Source organism: Nipponia nippon, unplaced genomic scaffold (genome assembly GCF_047370975.1).
Source record: "Nipponia nippon isolate SJK-2023a ecotype South Korea unplaced genomic scaffold, ASM4737097v1 scaffold_14, whole genome shotgun sequence".
Lineage (NCBI taxonomy): Eukaryota > Metazoa > Chordata > Aves > Pelecaniformes > Threskiornithidae > Nipponia > Nipponia nippon.
The window spans coordinates 11264903-11291293 of NW_028262330.1; the positions used below are offsets into that span (position 1 = coordinate 11264903).

A 26391-nucleotide genomic window follows, 5' to 3' on the forward strand; every position below is an offset into this window, starting at 1 on the left:
CTCTAGAACGTCAGTTTTCTCCATCTTAACGAGATTGAGAACTGGCCTGAGACTTCTTTACCCACTGCTTTCCAAACGTTGGCTGAGGGCTCAGCAGAAGCATGTGTTAGATTTAATCACTCTAAATCACAGAAAAATGTTTCTGGAGAGACCGTATTATCCATCCTGTTTGTCAGCTGGTCTCTGGTTCTTAAATGAACAGAGAACTGAGATTTTGAAATGAAATTAATGGATCACTTAACTGCCATGTTGTAAGGTTAGGTTTGTTAGGTTGAAGAGGAGGATTTAGTTTAAATATTATGGGGGACATTTTTCAAATTTACTGTAGGTTTGTCTTGTAAGCACTTTAAAAAAATATTTACATTTTCGTGACTGCAGGGAAGCTGTGAATATTATTACTCACCCTTTCACTCCTGCCTAACAAAGCCGTATAACAAGGAGCGTGCTAATGCTCTGCAGGGTTGCTTGGAGTTGTTATGATTAGCATTCTGGTGTGGATGGCAAATGTAAGAAGAACATAAACATTTTATCAGTATGGGTCCTTTTCATTTTTAATTTTTTACTTCCAGTGAAGTGACGAGGCCCAATTGGAGCATCTGCTTAATAACAAAGGGCAGCATGAAAAGTTTTATTTCTGTCTGAACGTAGTATTCATAAACTGCAAGTCTCCCCAGGGTTTGCTGAGCTATCTCATCCCAAACCTGTGGTTGCTTCGGTCTCAGTTGTCCGGGCAGACTCTTGAACCCTTGAACAACGGAAGACCAGATCCTGGCATCGTTTGCGTGGAGTTAGACTGGTGAAAATGGGAGCACGATATGTTTAGGAGAAAGCTCCACGCTGAGGGTGGGACTCCCGAGTTCTCTGCTTTTGGCCGAGCTGAAATCCCTCTCATCTCGTCTTAGCATACACGTCGCGTCTTTGTGGAAACTTTCAGCAAAATCGATCGAGCCAATTTTGATTTACGCAAGCATAAAAAAGAGAGATGTGTCCCTTTCAAGATGAAATGATTCTTTTAAATTAGCCGTGTTTGTTTATGATAGTTTTAAAGTCCCTCGCTCTGGCAGGGGAGACAGAACATCTGCAGCTCGGATTCTGAGAAGCGAGGGGAACTAATTGCCTCCGATTTGCTTAAAATACAGTGTCGATTACGCTTTTATACAATAGCGATACACAGCCATGACGGGGCGCCTTGGGCTCCGTGCATGGCTTGTTTCTTCATTGGGAGAGAGCTGAATTGACACAGGCACAGGATATTTTATCTTAGTCTGTATTTATTTACACTAAGTACGCTTCTAACAAGTATATTAGATAGCAAAACCAGAGCTGTGTTGGCAATTTAGTGGCAAAACTTAAGAAGGTAACTTTGTGATGAGACACAGCCAGCTATACGTGTTTATCCGTCGCTGAGCTCCGCATGTGCCAGGTTCTCACTGTATGACATTCCTTGGGAGATTTAGACATCACTCATTGAATCCTGCCCCTTTTCCCCGCTGATGGTCCAGATGTCATTCAAAACCACATCCAGGTTGGTGCCGATAGGCCTGGCTGAGCCCTGTGGACAAAGGAAAGGTATTAAGGGCGATTCCTTTTACAGAGATTTGCATTTGAAAGAAGTTTATTTGAGGTTCAGGTCTGTAAACTCTTCATCTAGAGACACAATGCTATGGTGTTGAACTCCTGATTTAAGTGCGTTTAAATGCTACCCATTAACCCAGCTCATTAGGCTTTTTGGGAGCACCCACACGTTTCATACCTCCTCTTAACACAAAGTCGCTCCTCAGCTCAGGTTTTGTGTTACAAGTTGGTTTTAGAACTTTTCCACTCTTTTCCACGCTATTTTTTTACATTTGGGGGAGAGTACTGTCCAATCTGAGATTATCAACATCTTTGTCATAGTTATTACCAGAAACCAAATCACAAAAAGCCAGCTACAAAAACATAAGCAGGCAGAATTGCAACAAGTGTGTGCTGGCAATCTTAAAAATTGTGGTAGTGTTCTACCCAGTTAAAGGGGATTTGATATAAAATTCAATGCTTGTAGTGCGTGTAGGGCCTGACCTGCCACAGCAACACATTTTTGGGGATGAGATACCAGACACTGACAGAATGTAGATACTACTTCTTAACCTGTGAAGACAAAGTTAAGTAATTTAATAAGAAAAAAAAAAAAAAGACTTGACAAAGCTCCCCATTTGTTTGCACCTCCTAAAGGACATCTTGTCAGTCTTCAGTGGTAAATGGTAGACAAGAGTGTATTCTGATACTTGGAGTTGATGGGGAAAAATTGAATTCCCAATTAAAAGTGTAATTTAGTTTCACGTTTTAGTTTTAAAACACATCATCCTTCATCCCTTGTCATGAGTCATGAACTGTCTTGCATGACTGAGAGAGAATAAATGAATATCTATTAAGATCTTTCTCTACATTTTTTTCCCTTAAAATAGTACCATTTTAGCTCCTTGATAGATATTGTTCAGTTTAATATAATTCTGGTACTTTGCAAGATTAAGCCTCAATCAGCAGATTCTTGGGCTTTTCATAATGTTCAGTCACAACATACCTGTGGAAGACGATATCAAAAGTGAGAGCGTGCATTGCGTGTGTTCACCAAAGCTTCTGGCTGATGCAGAATCAGATCTATGTGAAAGAAATAAAGGGGTCTAGCAATACGTCCGTTCTGCCAATGCTAAAGCTATTTTTTCCTTTTAATAGGAAAGAAATATCTCTCCTTGAGACTAATCCAATCTGTAATTGAAAGTTGTAGTTGAATATAAAAATATTTTGTCAGTCATGCTTTGAGACCTTAAAAAAAGCTATGCTGCCTCAGAACGATACTAATTAGGGGTCATAATGCATCATCATGGAACCACTCTGATTTAAAATCTGAAACGTGAGTGTGGATGTTTTTTCTACCCGGTACATCCTCAATCTGTCTGTAGGACTCTTTCAGAGTTTAATCTAACGTCTTTTGCAAAAAAAACAGAATCATTTTAGAAAAGTCATCAGAGATGAAGCTACTGATCCAGGCAATGTTGTTCCAGTTTCAGTTTCCATTAGTGTTGTTGTTATTACTATAGAACTTTTACAGCTGACAATGGTCATGAATATGGTTTTTATTACTAAATATATAAATATGCAGCCTGAAAGGATTTGTGTGGAAAGTTAAAATTTCATTTCACTGTTGGTAGATTGCCATCGTTCAGTTGTCTGCCATGATTACTGATTGGTTTCGAATGCCTTGTGCCTCACTTTGAGCTTAGAAGCTGTATGAGTGGGTTTTTTAACCTCCCATCAAAAATAATTTCAGGGAAGCTACCGTTGCTATTCAGGGCAAAATGTGCCTTTTACAGCTTTCTGGCTCGTTTTTCGCAGTCAGCTGACTCTACGGCACTTGCGCCAGCAGACGACCCCACTGCTGGTTTCAGGCGTCTGTCCATCTGGGGAAGCAGAGCTGGAAATTACGCAAATGCGATCCAGATGTGTGCTGGAAGGAGATGGGCCTTCTTCCCTGCTACCTAAAGTCACAGGAGCAGGAAGGCTTCTATATAGTCGTATGTTGTTGCAGTGCGTAACGTCCTCGGCTCCTTGTGTCTCTACCAAGTGGGATGGGATCGCCTGGTGTAACTGCTGGGGTTGATGGCCTTCCTTGGTTTTCTTGGTAGATCTCTAAAAGCTGCCGAGGAGGGTTCAGCAGTTCTTGGGTGCTGATCTTTAAAAAAAAAAAACTAAAAATTTTAAAAAATCCCTCGGCTGATACTCCAGCTGAGGGAGGTGACCAAGTCATGGCTCAGTACCATATGACAGTCACGGTGATCACAGGCTCAGCTCCTACCCTGGGACCGGCTGTCAGCAACTTTTGGTGTTGCCTGGCCGCAAGAATTGAGAAGATGCCAGGAGATGAGCAAAACAGTAAATCAGCAGCTGGGGAAAATGATGGTTTTCTGCACGGGGTTAGGTGCATTTGTGCTGGGGATCTCCATGGGCATCCTCCCCTCTTGGAATGACCACAGGCTTTTATGTCCATAGAAACAATCAACGGGACACGACTTGCGCTCCAGTTTGTGTAACCTTGCATTGCTGTTGGAAAAATGGAAAAACTTCAGGCTGATGCTTTTTCTTAGTTTGTGAGGAGCTTCAGAAGCCTTAAAACTTATTGCTGACCTGGAAAAAATTAGGAAGAAGAGGGGGCTTTCTCCAGCAGCCTTGTACTGGCGAGTAGTCTGGGGACATTTTTAGTATCTACAGACTCCAGAAATAATAAGCAACGTATGATGCTTACTTCTGAAATCTGATTTTAATTATGGCTTTGGAACTGCGTTCATGCACCGGACTTGTATCTCGGCCCGTGATGGCGAAATGAAATTGCAGAGATGAGAATCACACTTGTGTTCTTTGTCTGCTAAATACCTTCTCCTGAGCTCCCGCTATGTTTGGCCTGTCTGTGCGCAAGGCTGATGCAGGCTGTTCCTTTTCTTATTACGACAAATTGTTTTGACACTATACGCAGATGGAATTTGTGCCCAGAGTAGCAATATTGAGATTAATCTGAGCCGTCAGTCTCACCTTTGTTGTCTCAGCACCTGCCACTGCGGAAGATGCTGAAGTCGGGGATAATTTGGGACCGTTTCTGTGGGTGGCAGGAGCAAACGAGCGAGGGGAGGAAGCCCGGGGGTCTTGCTGAACCTGTGTCTTGAATGAAACAGAAAACTCACCAGATAGAACCAAAACCAGGTTTTGCCTCACCAAAAATAAGTAAAATTGCAGTTAAAGGGTGTAAGGATATTTGCCATTATTAAAGTCCTGTGCAGAGGAAAGCAAGGATGCGTATCTTGGCTTCGTTTGGATGCAGAAATGACTCTAAATAAGTTCCTTTTCTTCCCACCTTCCGTCTCCCCCCACAGCCCGTGCCTGGACGTGGAGGACCTGCTTTAGGGAGGTGCAGCCTGGCTGGAGGCTGGGGAGCAGAGCAGCGGTGCCGTGCCCTGCCCCTGCGCGCCTGCCCGCGCTCTGCCGCAGCGGTCGCCCTCCCCGCTGCGTTCTTTACCATCCCTGTCCGGCTGATTTGAGATCATCACCCCGCGGCTGGCAGAATGCAGCCCTGGCCTTGTGGCTCGAGGGACAGTTGGCAATAGTAATAAGATCTAATACAAAATAATCAACCAGGAATTCAGATGTTTCAATCCATTAAGGTATTCTGTGCATGCTGCAGCAAAACAAGAGAGCATTGTTGTTTTGGGGTTTTTTTTTTAGTTTGCCCTTTTAGAAATGGGTGATGTTGCTATAAAAGGTTTTTGACAGACAGGGAGAAGACAGAATTTGTTTTGTTACCTTTTGTATTAGGCTTTGAATCTAATTTTCAAATGTAAGCACTTACGCTTCACCTGAAAAATATGCAGGCAGTCTTAAATGGACACTTACGTTCAGGCTTATGCTTTTATGTAAATATGGTTTGCGTGCCCAATTTCCCATTAACACAAGGTCACAAATTAAGTTTCTTACGTATTTACATAACATCTGAACATGAATTGCATACAACTGCTGATTGCATGAATGCGCCTATTCAGGATTCGTATGGGCTTTGTGTCTGTATGCGAGTGTCAATATATTCACAGAGATGGGTCGAAGCATCAGATGGTGGTACAGGAATTTTCTATATTTCTAAATATCGATAGGTTTTAAGAGGGAATTTTGTCTAGCTTCTTGATTGTTTTTTCCAAACAAAATTTTCTTTAAACTTTTTCCCCTTTTCAGTACTGTTTTTTAAATTGTAGTTCTAACTGTACTTTGACAGTCGTCTTCACAAAATGTTTTGCCAAAGAGCCAAAGACAGCATAGAAAGGCATGCGTAGTAGTGATGCTATTGATCTTTAGAGAGATTAAGCTTGCTAATGCTGCTGTGAAATAGGTAAAATAGTACATTAATTTTAGAGATGGGCAAATGCTTTAATTTGTTTTCCCCTCTCAATTTTTCCAAGTAATGCTGTGAGTCAATAAGTACTGTTATCCATGACTCTGGAGCCTATTAAATAAATATATTTCATGTGCATGTGTGCAAGATCATTATATACGTATAACCAGCTCATCTGTAAGTGGCAACTAGATTGGAAGATTATGCTATTGCACATGCATTAAAATAGGCTGCTGCGTTGTCCAAAGTTGCTGTGAATGATACAGTGATCGAGGGTCCACGTGGATGCCTCGCCGTCGTGTGTGCAAGGGCCTGAATATCACCCCCGTGGGATTCCTCCTGCCTGCTCCCTGTTCCCCCACAGCAGCAGTCCTGGAGCCTGACCCACGGCATCGCCCCAGACACCTCTGTGTCAGCAAAAGCTTGAGGGGAATGAGGAGAAGCCTGGGTCTCTTCTCCTCCTTCTCCTCCTCCTCCTCTTGGATGCTCTCAGTGGAGTGTGACTGGGGAGGGTCTGTCTTGGGCGAACTCTACAGGAGAGACGTGTCAGCACGTTTTCTTTGGATCAGGAAAGGTTTGATTATTCACTAATCAAGCTGGAGTTCTCTCAAAAGCTTTTAGTTGAATGTGAATGTCTTTCAGCAGTATTATTAGGCAGACTTTGGCGTGGGCATTCTCAATAAGGCAGAGAAGAGGGACAAGGCAGAACTACCAGTTCTTGGTTTTCCTTTAGGAGGTGTCCTATGTGGTGACATACTGGGTATTTTAGAGTTGAAATTTGAAGAGAACTCATTTGGCACTTGTAGTATTTTTCCAGAGTCTGATTTTAATCAGTCGAATAACTGAAACCAACTCCTCCCAAGAATCCATCATAAAACCTAGTTTCTTACTCAATATGTTTGCTTTCTGAGCAAGCTCCTTGGCCAATTTTCCAATGGAAGACTGCCTTTTTTTCCCATGGGAGCGATTCCCTTAGCATAAGTGAACGCCCGAGTGAAATGAGGCTTATGTACCAGTGTCTGTCATCAGCCTGCACTTACTGCATGGGGTGGTTTAAGGATGAAGGAAACCAGCAGAGACCCCGCAGCCACTTTTGACCACGGCGTGAGAATTCCCCAGCGTTGGGTTACCCAAGACGGATGCTCCTGTGATGCACGCTGGCCTGCGTGATGCCACGAGGCTGTAGTGGGAGGAACTGCCTGGACATGAGGTGATGGGGCAAATCCAGTGACAACTTGGCATCACAGCCTTCCTCCTGCTCCAGAATGGGATCCTGGTCTGTGCTGCCGCAGTGAGATACGGGCAGCCCGGCAAAGGAGCGTGCATCAGATCAGTGACCCTCACACCACATGCCTGAGTTTTGGTAGACCAAATGTGAGCATGGAAATGCATAATGGTCCCTAGAAGACCATAAACTGGTAGAAATCAGAATACCCCTTAAACTGCCGTGATTTAAACCTAGAGTCAGCCTTTTCTTCTTAAAATCCTGAGTCACAGAAGCAGAAATACTGCGCCAGTGACTGAAATCTCTCTACCTTTTCTTCAAATATTCTCTATTTCCCAATGAGGAGTTGCTTATACTTCTCATAGACCTTATAAACATGACATATTTACGTGAGAGTGAGTTGAATTCTCCTCTACCTCATGTCTCACCAAGAAAGCAAGGTCCTAATTTCTTATTGCAATGTCCTTGTAATGCCAAATAGTATTTCAAGGGGCAGAAATAAAGCTGAATCATCAGATCACAGTTTGGGTTTCTGATCTCAGTTGGAGTTTTAGGGGCGGGCACTTGGTAAGTTCCAGAAGAATTCTACAGTTCCTTGATCAATAAGGAAACACTGGAGAGAAGCAGAAAATGTGATACTTTCAGGATGTCTAAAAGTAATGTAGTTCAACTGCTTATGAAGAACAGCCATCATTGACTTGATGCCCTGCCCTGAGGTCATTAGGACTATTACAGACACTAATCAAACTGCCTCCAGGAGCTTCCTTTTAAAGAGGCAGAAAGAAAGAAACAAAACTGTGTTTTCATCCACCAGGAACAGAACAACTTTTTTGAAGGTCTCAGTCACGTAACGTCACCCTTCCCTTTTGGTAAAGCCTCGTTTTTTTAAAGGTACTTTTCCGATCCATCAGTTGGACGTGAAGGCAGCCCACGGCTGGTATCGGGGCTGGCACCGCAGGGCTATCGCTGCTGCAGGGGAGCGACGTGGGAGAGATGCGATGCTGAGTTCAACCATGGAGGAGGGCTTTGCGCTCCCAGCCTTCGCCTTCCCTTCCCATAAGAGGCACGAAGGGCTGGTGGCCGCCGCTCCGTGACCAGCTCATGGTGTGTAGCGTTCATTTGAATTGGAGACGTGTAAATGAGTCTTCACTCTTGATTAGCGAGAAAAGCGCTCGTTGCATTCGGTCAAGCTGTGTCCTCATTTATGTCTGTGGGCCCCGCAGGAGCGAACGTGGGTAGCCCGGCCTCATAGGGTCACGCTGGTCTTTTGTCACCTCGAGAGCGTGTATTGTGTAAATCTGGTGCTTACCGTCTGACTGTATTTTATTCAGGCATCAGTCAAGATAGATTTGTTTAACCGAACCCAGTCAGGCTTTTACTACGGAGGGACAATGTCTACGAAGTACGGCGTTTGTAGTCGGCGTCAAGATAGTTTACGGTACAGATTGTGTTTTGCTGCCTTTCTGCAAAAGAGCACCGCTAGCTGCAAAACCAAAGGGCACAGCACCGTATGGCTCCTCTCGCAGTACGGCTCCTGAAAACAGTCGCAAATTTTGTAGATCTCATTGTCGATGGATGGCAATGCTGTACCCTGCCTCTATTCCTGATGTATTAGTAACGCCAAGGCTGGTAATGCTGGAGCGTAAATGTGCTCTGTGCACGCTCCGTAACCTAAAATCTGTTGATGGTTTTGAAAAGCCGGATAAAGTGACTTAGTCAATTTAATTTAAATTGAAGGCAGATCTTTAGTGTGAGATTGGCTCATTTTCCTTCTTCCAGTTATTTAGGATCTCCATACCATATTGGTCCAACAAAGGTCTTAAAAATCAAGAGTTGAATGGTAGGATTTTTTGCTGATAGAACTCCCATAAAATTCATCCCCACCAGCAAATTTTTCTTATGAGGGTTGGAGCAGTGCTTGCAACACGTATTTTAGGGTTAAGGATTTGGCCAGAGGGCAGAGTGATCATAGAATACAAAGGCTGCATAGTTTTCAATTACACAAAACGTGTAAAGCTAAACTTCATGCAGAGACATTTGTTGCAAGCACACATATTTTTGGCTCCTATATGGATGACTAGAAGCGTGTATTTAGCCACGTGCGTTATTAAATGCAACTCGGTTAATGGCATTTTCCTCCCTTCCAGAGGTCTCCCACACCACGTTGTTTCCTAGTGGCATTTAGTTCTCTCTTTCCATCCCACCAAACACCCTCGAACAAGCGTGTATAAAGATACCTCCACCAGCAAACGTCGATCTGGTGCAAGGGAACGCAGATAAAGCTTCCTTAGGGTTGGATCACGGTGCTGCCTGTGAAGTGTGGTTTTGGTAGCCAAACAAAAAATCCTTGTTCATCGTATTTGGATGTTTATTGTGGAACTTATTAGCAGAAGTTTACATAGCTTCAGCCGCTTTCTTACAGGTTTTAACAGGACTTTCCAGCTTTCCCTGAGCTCTTAGCTGATGTGCAGTAGAAATCAAGAGAAATAATGTGCATCTTTGTTGTTTGCTGCTTTTGGCCAAACCTAAAATATCTTCAGTTAATTCCAGTCACACCTAGGAGATAATAAGTTTTAATTTTGGTTCTGTTGCCAGAATTGCAGTGGTGTGCTACCCCTGCTTAACACAGTGCCTAAGCTAAATGGGAATGTAGAAAATTCAGCCTTTTCTCAGTAAAGCCAAGAAATACTTCATTCCTGTTGACATAATTTCAAACTGATTGAATGTACTCTTTTCTTATAAATGCTTCCTAATTTTGTGTCTAACCCTGTTGCATTTCAGTCAAAGGATCCCTTGGATAATTGCAATAAATTAAAAATCTGACAAGCTACAAGCATTCTCAGTCACTCGAAACCCTGAGTGCTTTTTCCACAGGTCAAAATTTGCTAAGATGAAAATGAAAGAGAAAGGTCTGCTGGAAGCAGCAGTTCTCTGTAAGGGCTGTTTACCTGCATAGCTTGAATTTAGTTGGCGAGGACAGGGATCACGAGAATAAGAATCACCTGTCACTGCACATCTGCAGCAAGATTGTCTTCACTTTTGAGAAAGGCTTGCCTTAGGGTGGGGAGTCAAATGGGAAAATGTGGGCTGGGCAGTAAAAAAATAACAAAAATGCAATCTTAATTTTTGGGAGGAGGCAAAAGGAGAGGGGCCGCAGTCATTCTTTAAGACAGACTCTTTTGCTCAGCGCGTGTCTCCTGCTCTCTGCCCGCAGCCCCCTGCTCGCCGTCTGTTTTGCCGCCTCCTGCGGAGTCCCGGGAATCGCGCTGCTGACGCTGGGAGTCAACCCCCTCACCGGGGCCCTGGGAGCCTTCAACATTTTCTTATACACGTGTTGTTACACACCCATGAAGAGAATGAGCATTGCCAACACATGGGTGGGAGCTGTCGTCGGTGCCATTCCCCCCGTCATGGGCTGGACTGCGGCTACTGGTAGTCTTGATGCTGGTGAGTATAAAACCCTCGCATCTGGGTGAGTGGTTGTCAGCGTTGCCTTTGGGATAGCTAAAAAGACCCACTCAAAAGGCAGCAAACCTCGTTCTTTATGCTTGTTGACCTGATACTCCTTCAAAAGTGGATATATTCTGCAGTTTGCGATGCCAAAGTCTGTTACAGTGTGGTACCATAAGGACCGAAGAAGTAGACATGATTGTATCATCTTCCTTACGGGGGGATTTCAGCGGCAAATGTGAGCTGATAAAAGACCGTGTCCTATTGAATATGTGTTTAGGCCGTCTTAAAAAAAAATCTAGAAGGAAGATAGTGTCTTCGGAGTTCACATGGAAGAAAATATTATGTAATTTCAGGATTAAAACCATACCCAGTAAGATCCAACTTACAAGTCAGGAGCTTTCAGCTGGAAAATTTCCAGATGTGTTTATTACTGTCTTTCCACAAGCCAGAAAATGTCCTAGGAAGATTAATTTATTGTTGTATTTTTTAATTGCCCACTTCTAAACTCTAAGTTATAAATGTTCCTTCCCCTCCTCCTTGAAAAGCAAACGAAGATTTCTATTTTAGTAACTGTGAACCGTTTTTACATCCCTCGTAAAACACTGATCTCTTCAGCAGCTAAACTCTGACACAATTAGGGCTTGTTTTTCTTGCCAGCTAGAAACTTAAGAATCAAAGTGGCTCCACATAGTTATAGTCTGAAGAAACTCATGAAGTTCAATTAACAGGTCTGCTAAGAATTTTTTTAGCACACACTCATCCCGCAGTGTGGCATATTTAAGGCTTGAATAATACTTTCAACAACAAGGCTTTTAAACAGAAGTTATCAGAATCTGTGCAAAATCCATAGCACGCCTTCATTTATGCTGCGCACTTCCTATAAAACTCAGTCTGAATTGGCTTTGTGTGTGCACGTTCTGGTACAGATCTAATCCAGAGCCAGGAGAGGAAGGGTTTGTGGTTTGTTTTTTTTTTTTTTTTTTTGTAAACGTGTGTGCCACTTCTATACAAACATTTACTTCTCTGGAAGGTTTTTTTTATGTTTAGGCCTATAAATGATATGTATATATACGTATAGTGTCTCACGTTAAGGAGTGCGTAACAGACATCATTTAAAGCTCTGTATTTCTAAAGGGAAGAGAATGAACTGAAAACGCAAAATGTGTACTTTTAAGGACTGTATCATTCTGGCTGCAGTTGCTTAGACCTCAGATCTTAAGCTGTTTAGAGATTTCTGCGTTGGTTTTGGCGTCTCTTTGCAGAGTTGATGCTAGAAGATGACTCTCAGTGCCCAGGCTTCACCTGCAAAGTCCAGTCCGGAGGAGCTGGAGTGAAGAGCTCTGGCTCACCAAAAGCCCTTGCTGTAGAGGCTGTCACAGTTCAAATTTTCACCCCTGGTTTTCAAATGGCAGCTAAACTGCTGCACTTAAAGCCCAGCAAAGTAAACTGGCACCGAGTTCCATTATCTTTAATTTGTCAAGTTACGACTTGCTCTTTGAGACCTGTTTCGCAAAAAGCTAAGCTGTCACTGTACGGCAGGCAGGGCAGGCAGGGAGGCAGGGCAGGCAGGCAGGCAGGGCAGGCAGGGAGGCAGGGCAGGCAGGGCAGGCAGACAGGGCAGGCAGCAGAGCGCACCACCTTTGTCCCAAGTAAGCTCTTCCTCTCTTATTTGCCACTGAGATGCGGTTACAAGGCCCGCTGCCAGCTCTGCTGTGGAGGAGATAGTCTCTGGCAATGATGCCATCAGTGGATGATGGCATTTGGTCTACCAAAACCATCTGAGCAGACTTTGCCAGAACATGATGATCTGCGCCGGTGCGCAACCCCATGTTGTACTGTTTGTTCTGGGTAGCTAAAACTTTCTACAGTCACCTCCCGGTCTGTGTCAGTGAGGGCAGGCAGCTTGTTTCATAGAGAAAGAAATGTTATTGAGCTGATGCTGGTCTTTGTAGTGAAGTACACCTGGGGAGAGTCCTGAAAACGGTGACCTGAATGTCATATTTTAGTGCATTTCAGGATTTAAAAAAAAAAAAAAAGCTTTGAAAAGAGAAGCTATAAATAGAAGAAAAGGACTGCATTGTAAACTACGATTTCCAGTGTTAAGTGTTCTGCTGTTGGAAGGGAGAAGAGAGTTCAGCATCTGGCGGCATCAGACCGGTGCGGCGTGCAGGCGTGCATCCGCCTGCATACATGCAGGACGTGCAGACCTGCATCCCTTCTCTAACCGGCCTACCCACAGTTGTTGAACTCATTAATAATGTGTAATTAGCTTGGAGACTTAACCTAGTTTTAGGCAGAGGTGTGAAAATGCATTTACACCTCGTTTTAAAAAAAAAAAAAAAAATCATTCCACTCAATAACAAAGAGGAATGTGAAGGAAGGGAGTTAGAAAACTAATGAGAAGGAAGGTTCTCACTGCTTAACTGGTGGTTTTTTGAGTTTACGTTTTCCTGTGAATTTTCTCTCCTTGTAATCTTCTCACAGCAGGCGCATTGTTGTACATGTTGCTGGTTGTAGGGAAAACAATATTTAAGCACAGACCTTTCGTTACCATTTGAGGGAGGTAACCGAGTGCTACGCCGCACGGTGGGGCACCCCGGGACAGCCGTGTCTGCCCTCTTCTGTAACGGCAGCGGCTCAGTAACGTCACCGGCGCGGTGCAGAGCTCGTGCTGCGAGGGGCTTTTGGTCGTTTGAGAGAGTTGGAGCTGATTCCTAGTTCCCAATTCCAGAGACAGTAACAAAGCGTCTCAGATTGGAGCAGCCTTGTTTACTTTCGTCCTTATTTGGTTTATAACTTTCTTATTTCAAAGATTAAGACCTTGACAGTTTCTTGCACAAGAAACAAATATCCCATATTGCAGATAAAAATCTGGGACCCTTATATTTCCAGTGATGCTGGTATTTCTTACACAACACATCTTTTGCAGGTCCTGCCCTGATTCCCAGTGATGCTTGCTTCCATTTCTGCCCCTGCTAGGTAACTTTAACTATATGCTCTGGAGCCTGATTGAACCTCCTGCCCCCAACCCTGCATTTTGTGCCAACATAATTTAGGGAAAACCTCACATTTCAAAAGCGAAAGATAAGGTTATCTCTGGGAAGATGTGGAATTCTTTGTTGTGGGTTTGGGGGTTTTTGTGTTTTTTTAATGGCAGCTGTTTGCAACTGATGAAAGATCGGGAATGTTCACGTTTCCTCGCTGGGGGAGCCCAGCGCAGGTGAGATGGTCAAAGGTGCCTGATAAACGTAATTTATCACGTGGATATCACTTCCATGTATCTGGTGTATTTATGCAGAACTTAACTGCCAGCCTGTGATTTGCAGTAACACGTTTGCTTCCTTGAAAGCAGATTTCATTGCTCCTTTGTGGTAGTATTTATTTCCAAAGAGATTTGTTTTTCTAGTAAATCTAGATGCCCTCACATCATTTCTCCTGATTTTACAAAGGAAGGACTAGCAGGAAAAATAATGAAATTCACTCCAAGCCGTAAGTGATAGCACGGAGGCAGGAAGAAGAGGCAAAGCTCGGCAGTGCCCGGTTCCGTGCTGGATCCTCCTGCGCAGGGTCCGCACGCAGGAGAGCTGCGGGCTGGGCCGCGCCGCTGCTGAGCCTCTGTACGGATGTCTTTAGGAAGTAACGGAGCCGTTTATTTTGGCGTGCCAGCGGCACAGCGTATACATGCTTTAAATTACTCATGTGTTGCTGGTCTTTCTCCCCAGACGAATGCTGCAGCTTGCTTGTTAGAAATGTTTGCTGTCCATTTAAACTTGTTATTTCTAGTTAGCAGAAAAACTGAATCCAGGGTAAGCGTTTCCAAGCGCCACAGCCCGTATTTTGCCTTATACATTTTGCGCTTCTTCCACCGACCTTCCTGTGCCTGTGCGCTGAAGGCTGGATCCCAGCCGGCGAGCGGCACCGGCCTCTCAGCGCGGAGCAATTCAGTGCCGCGGCGTTGGTATAAACCACCCAGTTAGATGGAAGTGACAAGCAGGGGTCCTCAACATAATGTGCTTATCAGTTAAGGGGATTTATTCTGAGTAGGTGGCAGTGGCGTAGCAGATAACAGCCCTGCCAGTATAGCAGACATTACAGACCCATGGTGGCCTGGAGCCATAGGTATTACTGCACCAAAGAATGTTTATCTCAAGAGACTATTTAGTTTATCTCAGATGCTCCACTTCTGGTCTCGCTTTCCTGAAAGACATCTTGTACTGATTTTCATTCATTTTCTGAAATTTAAATAATTCCTGGGGCCATGGAATTTATAGACTGAGTATCAATTGTAATCATGCGGAGGCTGATTTTTAAATTGCCTTTACTTTGTAATTCAAATTGTGTTGTATGGTAGACATTAATTATGTCAGCCAACATCTATTTACAAATGGGGATTTAAAAACGGGCAGTTCTTATCAGCTAGTGACATTTGGCAGATGGATGGTTTCAGTAACAAAAAGAAGAGAATAGGGGAGAGGGGGGGCTGCGCCCAACCTGTCAATGCCTGGAGTCTCTCATACCTTCCCTGGTGTAGCACTTGTCTGCCAGGAGGAGGGAGAGCAAAGCAACAGCTTAATTGCATGCAAAATAAGCTTGGAGATCTTTGTGTCCCTTCCAGTTAAGCACTTTGAGCTTTCAAAGCCCCTTGATGTGCGAGCAGGTCTGGAAGGCAGCCGCGCGGGAGCTCCGCGGTCCTGCCGCAGGACCAGAGGAGACGCCGGCTATAAACTCCCTCTAGTAAACTCAGCTTTTCGGGGTTTCACTTCTCGGATGAAAGACAGCAGAATCTGTGGTCTGTTCCAGAGGAAACGGAGATATTCATGCCACTGACATATGAGAATTGGAAGCTGGGGGCCCAGGAGTGTCCTTTGTGGGGGTAAAAGCTGAGACAGAGGGACAATATTAGGAGCAGCTGGTCTGAATTTAGGACAAAAGCCAATGGGCTATTTCTTTTCCCCCTTTCCATCTTCACAAGAGACAAAAGAAATGGCAGTTCCACCGCTGGGGCACCTGGGGGACCAACCCCACAAACTCACAGGCAGCGTGCCCTTACCTGGTTCTCTGCCCCACACACGGCTGTTGGGCACCTGGAGGAGATGGGGCTGTGCAGCAACCCCCGTGCCCCGGGTGTGTGGCACAACACCCGCAGGAGAAGCACCGATGCCTCGGGTGTGTGGCACAACACCCGCAGGAGAAGCACCGGTGCCTCGGGTGTGTGGCACAACACCCGCAGGAGAAGCACCGGTGCCCCAGGTGTGTGGCACAACACCCGCAGGAGAAGCACCGGTGCCTCGGGTGTGTGGCACAACACCCGCAGGAGAAGCACCGGTGCCCCGGGTGTGTGGCACAACACCCGCAGGAGAAGCACCGGTGCCCCGGGTGTGTGGCACAACACCCGCAGGAGAAGCACCGGTGCCCCGGGTGTGACACAACACCCCCAGCAGAAGCACGACAGGGGGCCTGCAGGGGGGATGCCCACCCTCGGGCTCTGTGGGAGCCCCGGTGGGAAGAGGTGGTTGATGAGGAGCCTCTGCGTGGCTCTGCAGGCTTGCAGTCCTCCGGTGAGTCTGGTCCTTTGGCAAATACTTCCTAAATATATTTGCACATAACGAATGGTCTGTGCAAAGACCGTATTTTCATCTTACCCAACAGGCTCGCTTTTTTTACGGCATCTGTTGCTGGGGTTAGCTAAGACGAATTATGTACAACGTTGTTGTTTTTCTCAACCTCGCCTGTATAATGAAAGGTGTTTACCTGTGAGACTTTCGGCTGTAATAACCTGGTGTGTGTCATACAAAAAGCGTGCACGCCTGTGTATCCGTATGCACACAGCTTTTCTCCGCGTGGCGAGCATACCTGAGGACATCTGGTTTCCTCCTGTTAAAGGCAGTGGCCAGGAACACTCCCTTGAGGTGAAAAACCCCACTGCCAACGTCGTCTCCCATTCGTGGTGGACACTAAGGATTGTCCTTTTGTTTGGCAGACAAGCCATAGACACGGCCAACATCCCCTTCCCTTTATGTGCTGCAGCAGAGAAGTCTATCGCAGCCCTGAGATGCTCCTGTTCCGCAAGCCTTTTGTGCCATCCTTCAAAAGAAACAGCTATTGAAACCCATGACCATGAAGCTTTTGAGTTTTCCGGTGTTTTCCTCCTCGCCCTTCGTTTACGTGACCGTGTAACCTTGAAGGTGCACAATTAGGGCCGCGCGCGGGGCTGTGCGTGCCCGCACCGACGGCCGGGACCATTGTTTGCAGCCCAGAGACCTTGTGCAAAGCTTTAGAAGCGATACTTTTCCTTTTTTTCCTTCTCAAGGCTGCTTAGCCGCTCAGGCGGCGTCCGACACAAGCAGGAGCATCTGCTTTTGTTTTCCAGTGGAAGCAGAAGTGCCGGTTGTTGTCTTGCTGTGGTGCTAAGATAGGAAATGCTGCAGTGGTAAAATAGAGGAGAATTGCATCAGTTTGGTTAAGGTTCATAACTACATAATTCCCAAATGTCTTTGTGTTTGAGAAGGCTTCATAATCACAAATTAAGATGCAAGTTTTGTAGAGCTAATCTCTTTTCTGCTTCCAAACACAAAAATTAAATAGTAGGTAACGTTTTTCCTCGGGAGTGATTGTATCAGAGCGGTATCTTGAATGCTTGTAGTGGGAGGCCGGTAGATTTACCCTAATAGTCATTTTCCATCACCAAAACAAGCTGAAGGAAAGGCAGTAATTACTGCACCTTCCAACTCCCTTTCACAAACAGAAAATGCTACTGCCAGCTCAATAACCCAATCCTTACGTATCAGGAGATTACAGCTGTGTTACGGACGTGACCCTCCAAACCACTCTGAATATTTGTACCAGCTCCCCCAAATAATCCTTTGGGTGGTTAATATTACATTGAATCTGCAATGGGCAGCAAGGCTTTGACGACACTTCAAAATCTTTCTTTACCCCCATAATTGCTGCATAGTACAGAAGCCTCCGGGGAAGACTACCGTGTTAAACTTGTTGTAAACGAGCACACAAGAAAAGACAGAAAATGAAAGCTTTGGGGATGTATCCAGTGCGTTTCCTGCGAGCGTCCCATCCTGTAAAAACCATGCAGGACTACGGTGAGGAGTTTTGGATGGGTTATGTTAAATTTCCTGTAGAAAAGGTGAAAAATGCATTCTGAGGTGGCGTGGTTGCTCGCAAGCAGGTGGATACAGCTGGACCAAGTCAAGGCTCTGAGCTCTAATCTACCTTGTCTGGATTAAAGAGGAGTAATTTGTTCAACATCTTTTAAGGGAGGAGAGCCAGTTGTGTGCTATCAAGTAAAACGGTGTGTGGTTGTTTCCTGACTACGATCCATTAAAAGGCTGAGCTTAGCCTACCAAAGCCTTCCCCTCCTGACGGCAGCAAACTCATACCAGTCTCCTAGAGACAAAAGGCCGGTGCTTTCCTCTAATAAGTCAGGGAGCTACCAGGGTCTGGAAATAATTTTAAAATTCCTTCGCATTATTTAAGGCAGAAGAATTACTAAAATTGTGCTTTAAGCAAAACAGCATTCTTAGGTTGCCAAGGCAGTAAACACCAGCTTTGGGAAATGCAGTAAGATTTCAACATCTGTTTTGGAGCTGATATTTTAACCATTCCATGTTTATTTTAATGCCTGGTTGGCCACTTCCCAGTCATACATATGCAGCAGCAAGGCAAAGACAGAAGGAGCGAGTCCGTTCCTGAATTGATGCTACAGATCAGCTCCCCCTGCCTTATTTTTTTTGTTTTATTGATCAAATAAATAGGTGTTTGTCCTGTCTAGAGCTTGAAAGTGGTACCAGAGGTTTGCAGAACACTGTGTAGAGGGAAGGCACTGCATGTTGTCTAAAGAACAACGAGAAGGATAAGAAAGAATAAGTTGTTCACCTCCAGCGTGTTTTCAGGAACACGATGTTGATGCAGCAGGCTCCGTAGATAACCTGGGACACGTTTGCCTCGGCTTGTGCAGACAGGCCCACGCTCCTCCGCCTGCCCGGGCTGGTTGGACTCCAGCTGGCCCCGCTCCCGAGGCCGGTGCTCCCACCAACACGCGCTCTGCTCCAGCCTCTGCTCTCTTGTAGCTCAAGTCCTTTTCTGCCCTGGAAGAACTTGCCTTCAGAAATTTTTTTGGGGAGTTTCAATTGGATCATCCCAAACTCTTGTGCCTTGTTGAAGGCAGGCAGCTGAAATAATTCAGCTGAAATAATTCATCTGTGGGTGAAATCATCGCTACTGCTCCATGTGCCAACTGCACAATGTATAAAGCTCTTTGATGATGAAAGGTATTGCCAGCATGAAAGAGGCATATTTCAAATTGCTGCTGAAGAGAGTGGCATCCCCAGCACGAGGCAGTCAAACAGGAGCCAAACATTTACTTCTGCCCTTTAGTGGACGAGAAGACAGATTTGCAGTCCCCACGTTGCTTTACGCGAATGAAACGGTTTGCTCAGAACGATGCTACCGGCACGATTTCTGCTGGCACTGTTAGCGGCTCAGTGTGCCTCCTCGTTCTTGAGGAGATGATGTATAGATGTGAACAGAGTCCGTATCCTTCACAGGCCGCGAGTCCTTAAAACGTCTTGCCCAGCAGTTTCCGAATGACTGTGGGTCTTGTTTGGTTTAGGAAAAGTGCAATTTATAAAGCTTCTGTATTTCACTAGATAAAAATATATTTACAGAAAGAAAGAATCATATTCCATCTTTTTCAATGCCAGTTGACATTTTGGCTTTATCTTAGATATTAAAATAAAATAAAAATCTCAGCTTGTTCTTGTTTATTAAAAAGAAGATATGTTATTACTATTTAAATACTTCTAAAAGAATTTAAGAAAAGAAATAATAGCTTAACCTTAAAATTAATGAAGAATTGTAAAATCTGTTATGTATCCTTAACTCTGTGGATGCTGTAGGACCCACCTGGTTCTCTGCAATCCTGTAACTTTTGAGATGCTTTAAGCTAGTACAAAGTGATTAAACATAGGAGCTCAACAAGAAAATGTTTTATACCTGTTTTGCACACAGCAGTGGAAGAATACTGGAGACCTAGGTCCTGTTTGCCTAAAGAGACTTCATTTTTTTTCCAAAATCAAACAGGACTCCTGTGCCAAGTTGTCAGGATTCGTAAGTGTCTGCTCGCAGCTGTCCCCCATTCTCACACCTGGAGAAGTGAAGAGTTTGGAAGGGGTCATAAATGGGCTAAAAATGCAGCTATTAAAAATTTAGCCCAAAAGGCCAAGGAGTTTGGGGTATCCACGAGCCAGGTACTTGTGGTCTTGCAGTTTATAAACAGTTGCAGAAAAGCTGAGAGATCTAATACGGATTTTTATCGGCCTGCCCGTGCTCCGGTTTTCCACGTGCCGCGGAGGAGCCGAGGAGCCCGAGGGCTGCGGCATCCCCCGGTGCTGGCTGGCTCCCGCTGCCAAAGCGAGCGCGACGGCTCTGCTCCGACGGCCGGCTTCGCTTTTGCAAACTCTGTGCCAGCTCCACGTGTTACAGTTGTGAACGACCTCGTCTGGTCTTCACTTCATTATAAACCCCATAGAGAAAAAGGGGATTTGCATTGATTAAACTGCGTTCCCAAGCTGTTGGGAACTGCACAGGAGCAGCAGAGTAGACTCCGCGCTATTTTGAACCAGGTTAGTCTCCAGAGTTACTCTCACTGTAATATTGCTTAAAAACATTGCTGACCTAATTATGACAAAGTTAACATTCATCTAGTAATTAATGAGTATTACAGTGTCTGCGCTGGGCTTGACAGGATTCCTACTGTGGGCTCATTTGATGCTGAATGGTGCTGTACCATGTGCTGTGCTTTGCCAGTCATCAGTCATACGCGACACTTAAAAACCTCTGACAACCTGACAGTCTCAGCCTGGGCAGAGGAAATTGCAGGATGGCCGAGGCACATGGGAACCTGAACAAAAAGATCGGGTCAGTTAAAATCCTCATAATGGGCTATTAAATTGTTTTACTGTTCAGCTTCTCTGTAAAATATCAATTATCTCAATGGTTGTAATGTAATCAAAGTAATTAAATTCCAAAGGCTTGCATGTAAAAACCAGAGCTTTGTAAATGGGAATCCAGCCTCAAGTAGTTTAGTTGGTCTGTTTGTGTTTACAAGTTTCTCCAGATGACTTTTTTTTTTAATGGTGTCATAGTTAGAGAATTGTTAAAGGTTTTTGTGTGTTTGAGGTTTAGGGTGTGTTTTGAGCTTGGCTGCGCACGTTTGAGCAATTGAATAAGCAAAGCCCGCGTTACAGCCGGAACACGGGGACGCGGCGCACGGCAGCTGAAAGGCCGGCTGGTCCGTGGCCCTGGGAAGCGGGGACGGCCCCTGCCTCTGAACCCTGGCCCCGGCTCCAGCTGCCTGAGTTCCCTCAGCTGATGGGTAATTGTAGCTTACCTTCCCCTAAGTTTTGAAAAATGACAGGCTAATGTCTCTAAGGCATTTCAGATATGAAACGTGAAAAATATTCCTATCTTAGGTTTATCAAATTCAGGATCTTGCCTCCAGTAATATGTTTTACAAGAATAGGAAAAAGCTGAAGAACAACATATTACAAGAACATTTTCCCCATTGTTTCTCCTGGTGTAGGGAGTACTGCTCCTTGATTAAGTTTTATTTCAGTTTATTTCAGTAGAGCCACTCCCTTGGGTTTCTGAATCAAATCCTGTTTTCTTAGGGCCAAAATTACTTTTGTTGCCATGATTTTCTGAAATGAATTGTAATTTCGGGGTGCAGCATTTTGAACCATCTTTAAAAGTTCCGACTGAGAGAAGGGGCTAAGCATCCGCACCCCGAACATCGGCTTCAGTAGGACGGGACGGCAGGAGTTGCAAGCGTTTTGGGCCGCGTCCAGGAAATCACCTGTAATTCACAGCGGGCAATGGTGTTCTGAAAGCTGCGTGCCCCATGCATGAGCGTCTATCTCCATTCTTCCTGTAATCAGCTTTCAGAGCATGTACTCACCTAATGGAGTATTTGCTACTCATTTTAAAAAAACCATGAGGCGGGTCTGTTATACCGCTACTGGATCTTCTACGCAACTGGAAAAGCTCATTAAGTCTAATGGGCTGTTCCTTCACTGGTTGATAAGGTAGGGCAAAAAAAAAGGCTCTTTTGCAAACGTAGATCATTATGATTATTTGCATGACAGCAGCAGTGTAAGGTGTGCTGTTTAAGGCAACAGCAGCCCCAAGGAAGGTACAGCCAGAGCGGATGGAGAGAAGCCGTGAACCGTGAAGCTGTTCAGAGGAGAGAGCGACTTGGTCTTTGCTAGCGCCCGAGCAGTCGCTGGGGCAGAAGTGAGTGTTTGGGGAAGAATTTAAATGCATGAACCTGTGTGCAGATAAGCGTTGCTGTTTCTGGTTCTATCAAGTCTTTAAGAAAATGATAGACTCACGGCTCCACTTGAGAAGTAGTTTCCGTAGAGAATGGGCTCATGGAGGCAGGGAGATGCAAAGAAAGTGTTAATGCCGGAGCGGAGTGTTTGGGAGCTGGGGAAACAAAAGGAAAATCCAGGAATGCTCATAATGTGCAACAGCCTTGGGGGATTTTTTGTGTCTTCAGACAAAATTAGTGAAGGGAATTTAGTCCGAGGGCCTCCTTGAAGCTTGCTGAAATCAGCATTAAAGCTGCTTCTGCCTCGATAAGCCCTGTGCCACGTCCCGAGGATAGCTGTGAAAAATGTGGTGCTTCCACAGCTCCTTTTTAAATGTAAAAGTGGCTAATTGCTGTGAATAAAGTTACTTGATCAAACTCCTTAGAAGTTCCTACAATTGACTGGAAGGAGTAAAAAGTTCTCCATCTTCTGTCACCTCATTAGCAGCTCCTGCCAGTTCTGCCGCCTGCCCGAGGTCCGAGATCAAGGCGCTCCGTGCCATGAGCAATTCCCGCCCTTCAGGCAATGGGCAAACACAAAGCTCAGCCATGCTCCAGGCTACCAGGAGCTGGTATTTTCCCAGTTCCCAGGAGGAAGCAGCTTATCCTCCTTTTCCGCTGTTCTTGAGCAGGGCTCCCTGCTTCTGGCCAGTGTGACGCTGCTCTGGACGCACCCACTGGGAACCCGGGAGTGGAAGCTGGAGGCTCCCAGGAGAACAGACTCTTGCCCAACTTTGCTTCATTTCCATCAATCTTCCCTCAGGTAGAGACTGAATTGGTGCAGAAACCAATTAGCGATGGTTCATTAGGAGGAAGTGACTTGTTGAAATGCTTTTCAAGTGCTCCAAAAACAGAAGAACCACCCTGCGCAACCCTGTGTAAATGCCGTTAACAGCAAGCAGAGCATGCCTTACCTTACAGAGCGTGCCTGGTCTTCTGCGCAGTGCGCTGTAACAGGTTCGTAGCGCTGCTCTTTCGCAAATACAGCCCGAATCTGCAGAGCTCTTTACGTAGCACCGCTTGCACTTCTTCTAACGCATGTTTCCTTCTCTCTCTCCCGCTGCAGGTGCGTTACTGTTAGGAGGAATCCTCTATTCCTGGCAGTTCCCTCACTTCAACGCCCTGAGCTGGGGGCTGCGGGAGGATTACTCCCGAGGAGGATACTGTATGATGTCCGTCACCCACCCGGCGCTGTGCAGGCGGGTGGCTCTGCGTCACTGCTTGGCCTTAATCGGACTCTCAACGGTGGCTCCTGTTCTCGACATCACCACGTGGACTTTCCCCATCATTTCGCTTCCTATTAACCTCTACATCTCCTACCTCGGCTTTCGGTTCTACAGGGATGCAGACCGCAGCAGCTCCAGGAAGCTTTTCTTCTGCAGTCTGTGGCATTTGCCAATGCTGCTGCTCGTCATGTTCACGTGCAAGAAGTCGTTCCTAGAGAAGGAAGACAAAGGCGATCTGCTCGGGGGAAATCATGGGAGGGCTATGGAAATTAGATTGCCTTAAATGTCAATTACTTGTCGTCCTCGTGACGCATCAGGTAGTATGTTTTAGTAATTACAAGGGGGAAACCTGTGGGGATTTGTTTGAAGAAGAATCATTTGTGCCTAGCGACCACTTTATGTGATAATTTTCTCTTTTCTTCCGAAAGGGAATAGACGTGAGAGCTTAAAGCATTCACGGGCCTCAGGCTCACTCACTCATCACAGATTCAAATTTAGCCTATGTCAGAAGCACATCACTTTGGGATGGCCTTCCAAAGTCTCCGGGAGTTGTGGTCTCTCGTCTCGTGGGTAGGTTTTCAGTTAGCGAGTCACATGCGCACACTCACTAGCCGCCAGCACTGGCAGCCTCGGCGAAGCCGCCGGGAAGCGACAGGTGAATGATTTATCGCCCCTGCTCCCCAAGCATCCTTTCCAAATTAAGCTTTGAGGCACATGGTGGGTTGGGTGAACTCTTCTTGTCTCGATCCGTGCCACCCCTGCTCTGATATTACGCAGAAGCCTTGAGTTTCTGAGGCTTTTTTCAATCAGTTGCTTTTCCCAAGGTTCCCATTCACCCCAGTACATTTTTATCTTTCATACAGCGGGCACAATGCTAAAGGAGTAAAGAAAGCTGTCTTTCAGCACACACACATAAGCATTTAAACACAAAACAGCCTCCAGATGAGCAGCTCTTCTGTAGCACGTACCTTGAACACACTCTGAGCCATTCTGCTGTACATCCCTCACGGGGAATTTCTGACTCCCGTGTGGTTTTATGTCATTAGAGTTTGAGCCCTGTGTGTCAGATCTTCGCTGGTAAAAATTGCCATTACTGTTTATGTCAGTGAAACTTTGAAAAGGTGTAGGAGTGAGAACCAGATCTCAGAGTCTGGTAGTTTTAAGGTTTTTCTATGCTGATGTGTTCTCTGCCAGCCCATTCAGTCTCCTCGGATGAGCTCTGTGCTTGCATCAAGAGTTTGATCTGTATTTAATATCACACCGTGGTGGCTCAGCGCGAAGGCCTCGCTCGGGGTATGTCATTGGTGAGGAAACACATTTGGCAGAAAAAAAAATTGGGGACTTTTATCTAATATTATAATGTTGAAATTGCAGCCAGTGTCTCTCAAAAGCAATTACTGTGGACGGTCTCACTAGGAAAATGCATTATCTTTGTTAACTGATACACCGAAGCGTATTTCTAGCCACAGCCTGATGTGCTCGTGATGCCAGTACGGGCTGCGGCTAACCCTCAGCCTCCCTGGGGCCGGCTGGGACCCGCTGGGATGCTTCCAAACACAGCAGCGCCCAGGGTAGACACGGACTCTGTTATAGTTTATTGTGGTAGGTAGTGCCTGTTATGACTTGATGCGTTTTCATGCCAAGATTTCTTTCCCATGCGGAGAGGGACTGGGCAGCACCGTTGTGCATCGATCCAAAGATACGGGAGTACCTGAAATGGGAGACGCTGGCTCTAATCTGATCCCGAATTGAGCCCTGCGGGAAACGTCACAAATCCGCCACCACATGCGTATCACGCTGACATAAAATCTTCACTGGCTGCTTTCGTGATGCAAGCCCAACTTCTGGTCTTGGTTACACTGGTGTAAATCAGGAGTGACACGGTTAAGCTCTGTTCTGCTGGCGGAGGTGCTCGCGGGAGCAGAGCCACCTGGTTTACCTGGCTCTTCAATAAGCGGTTGCGAGATTTTCTGACTCTCTCAAGTGATTGCAGATGACAGGATTGAGTTCCCTCTTCTTCTTTGTCTGGCGGACTCTGCTGTACTCAAGTTACTGTGGGCAACACTTCGTGGAAAAGTCTGGAAACTGTGCAACTCCTGAATTTGTTTTAAAAATGCATCCGGTCTTCTCTGCAATAAAGTGTGTACTGTACAAAAAGAGAGATGAATGCTCAAAATCTGTTCTAAACAATTCACTTATGATTGAAACTCTGGTACAGGTCAGTTAATTGCAAAGGTATTTGATAGTTTTGTGGCATTTCTTGCAGCAACAATATTGTTGATCACTGCAAGAGCAAGGACGGCTTGTGAAATACGGGGTTATTGTGCAAAAAGCACACTGAAACCGAGTGGCGTGTGAGTGGAAAGGGTTTGTGCAAAACCGAAGAATTTGGTCAACCTTTAGCTGGGAGAGGAACCTGAAAAGAGCAGATGGCTCACAAAACCCACAGATGTTGCTCTCAGAGGCAGAAAGTGGTGCTGAAGCAGGAGGGTTGTGGTTTTCTCCTAAGTCGTTATAGAGCCAGGCTTTAGGATGTCCTGCAAGGACGGGGTGCTGTCCTGACAAACTCAGTTTTGATTAAAGGTCCCAAGGAGATGCCTGTGGTTCAGTTTTGAAGAGCAGTCATCTTCATTTCTTGGGCCAAAACGTGTAACATTCACGGGTTTTACGGCCAGACAGGAGCTTTATAATCATCCCTGAGTGTCTGCAAAATGCAGGTCACAGAGTTGCACCAACATCTCCCCGCCCGTTGGTCTGGCCTGGAGAGAGACCATGGTTTTAGAATGAGTGGATCTGGGATTTAAAGGTAAGAAATACCTTATTTAAAAAAAAAAAAAAAAAAAAAAAGCTTTTTTGACTTAGAAGGTGGTCTCTGCTGTGCTTCAAAATGGCCGTGTATCAGGCATGGATGAAGTCATCTCCTGTCATTTTACTGCCTTTAGGAATTTGCTGTTGCATGTGCTTTGAAAATAAAAACATTGCCAAACCGAAATCTCGGTTACAGACCGATGGTACAGTGGGGGCTCTCGGGTGCCCTTTTCAGTATTCTGATATTGCTGCCGAAATTCCGCAGGGGAAGAGGCGGGCGAGGTGCGCGCGAGTGTCTTGCTGTGATGGCTTTGCACAGCGGGGCGGTGCCGGGAGTTAAACTGGGGCTTCCCGCATCTCAGTCCTGGGCCGTGAAGCGTCGGGCTTT

At 45.5% G+C, this 26391-nt stretch overlaps 1 protein-coding gene across 1 annotated transcript in view; it reads left to right on the top strand.

The window, feature by feature from the left end:
• COX10 (cytochrome c oxidase assembly factor heme A:farnesyltransferase COX10) overlaps window positions 1-25674 on the top strand; it is a 106290-nt gene extending 80616 nt beyond the window's left edge. The window contains exons 6-7 of the mRNA XM_087750794.1: window positions 10348-10580; window positions 23036-25674. Coding sequence (XP_087606920.1) covers window positions 10348-10580; window positions 23036-23478 — 676 coding nt within the window. The 3' untranslated portion in view covers window positions 23479-25674. The remainder of the gene's footprint in view (window positions 1-10347; window positions 10581-23035) is intronic.
• The last annotated feature ends 717 nt before the right edge of the window (window positions 25675-26391 follow it).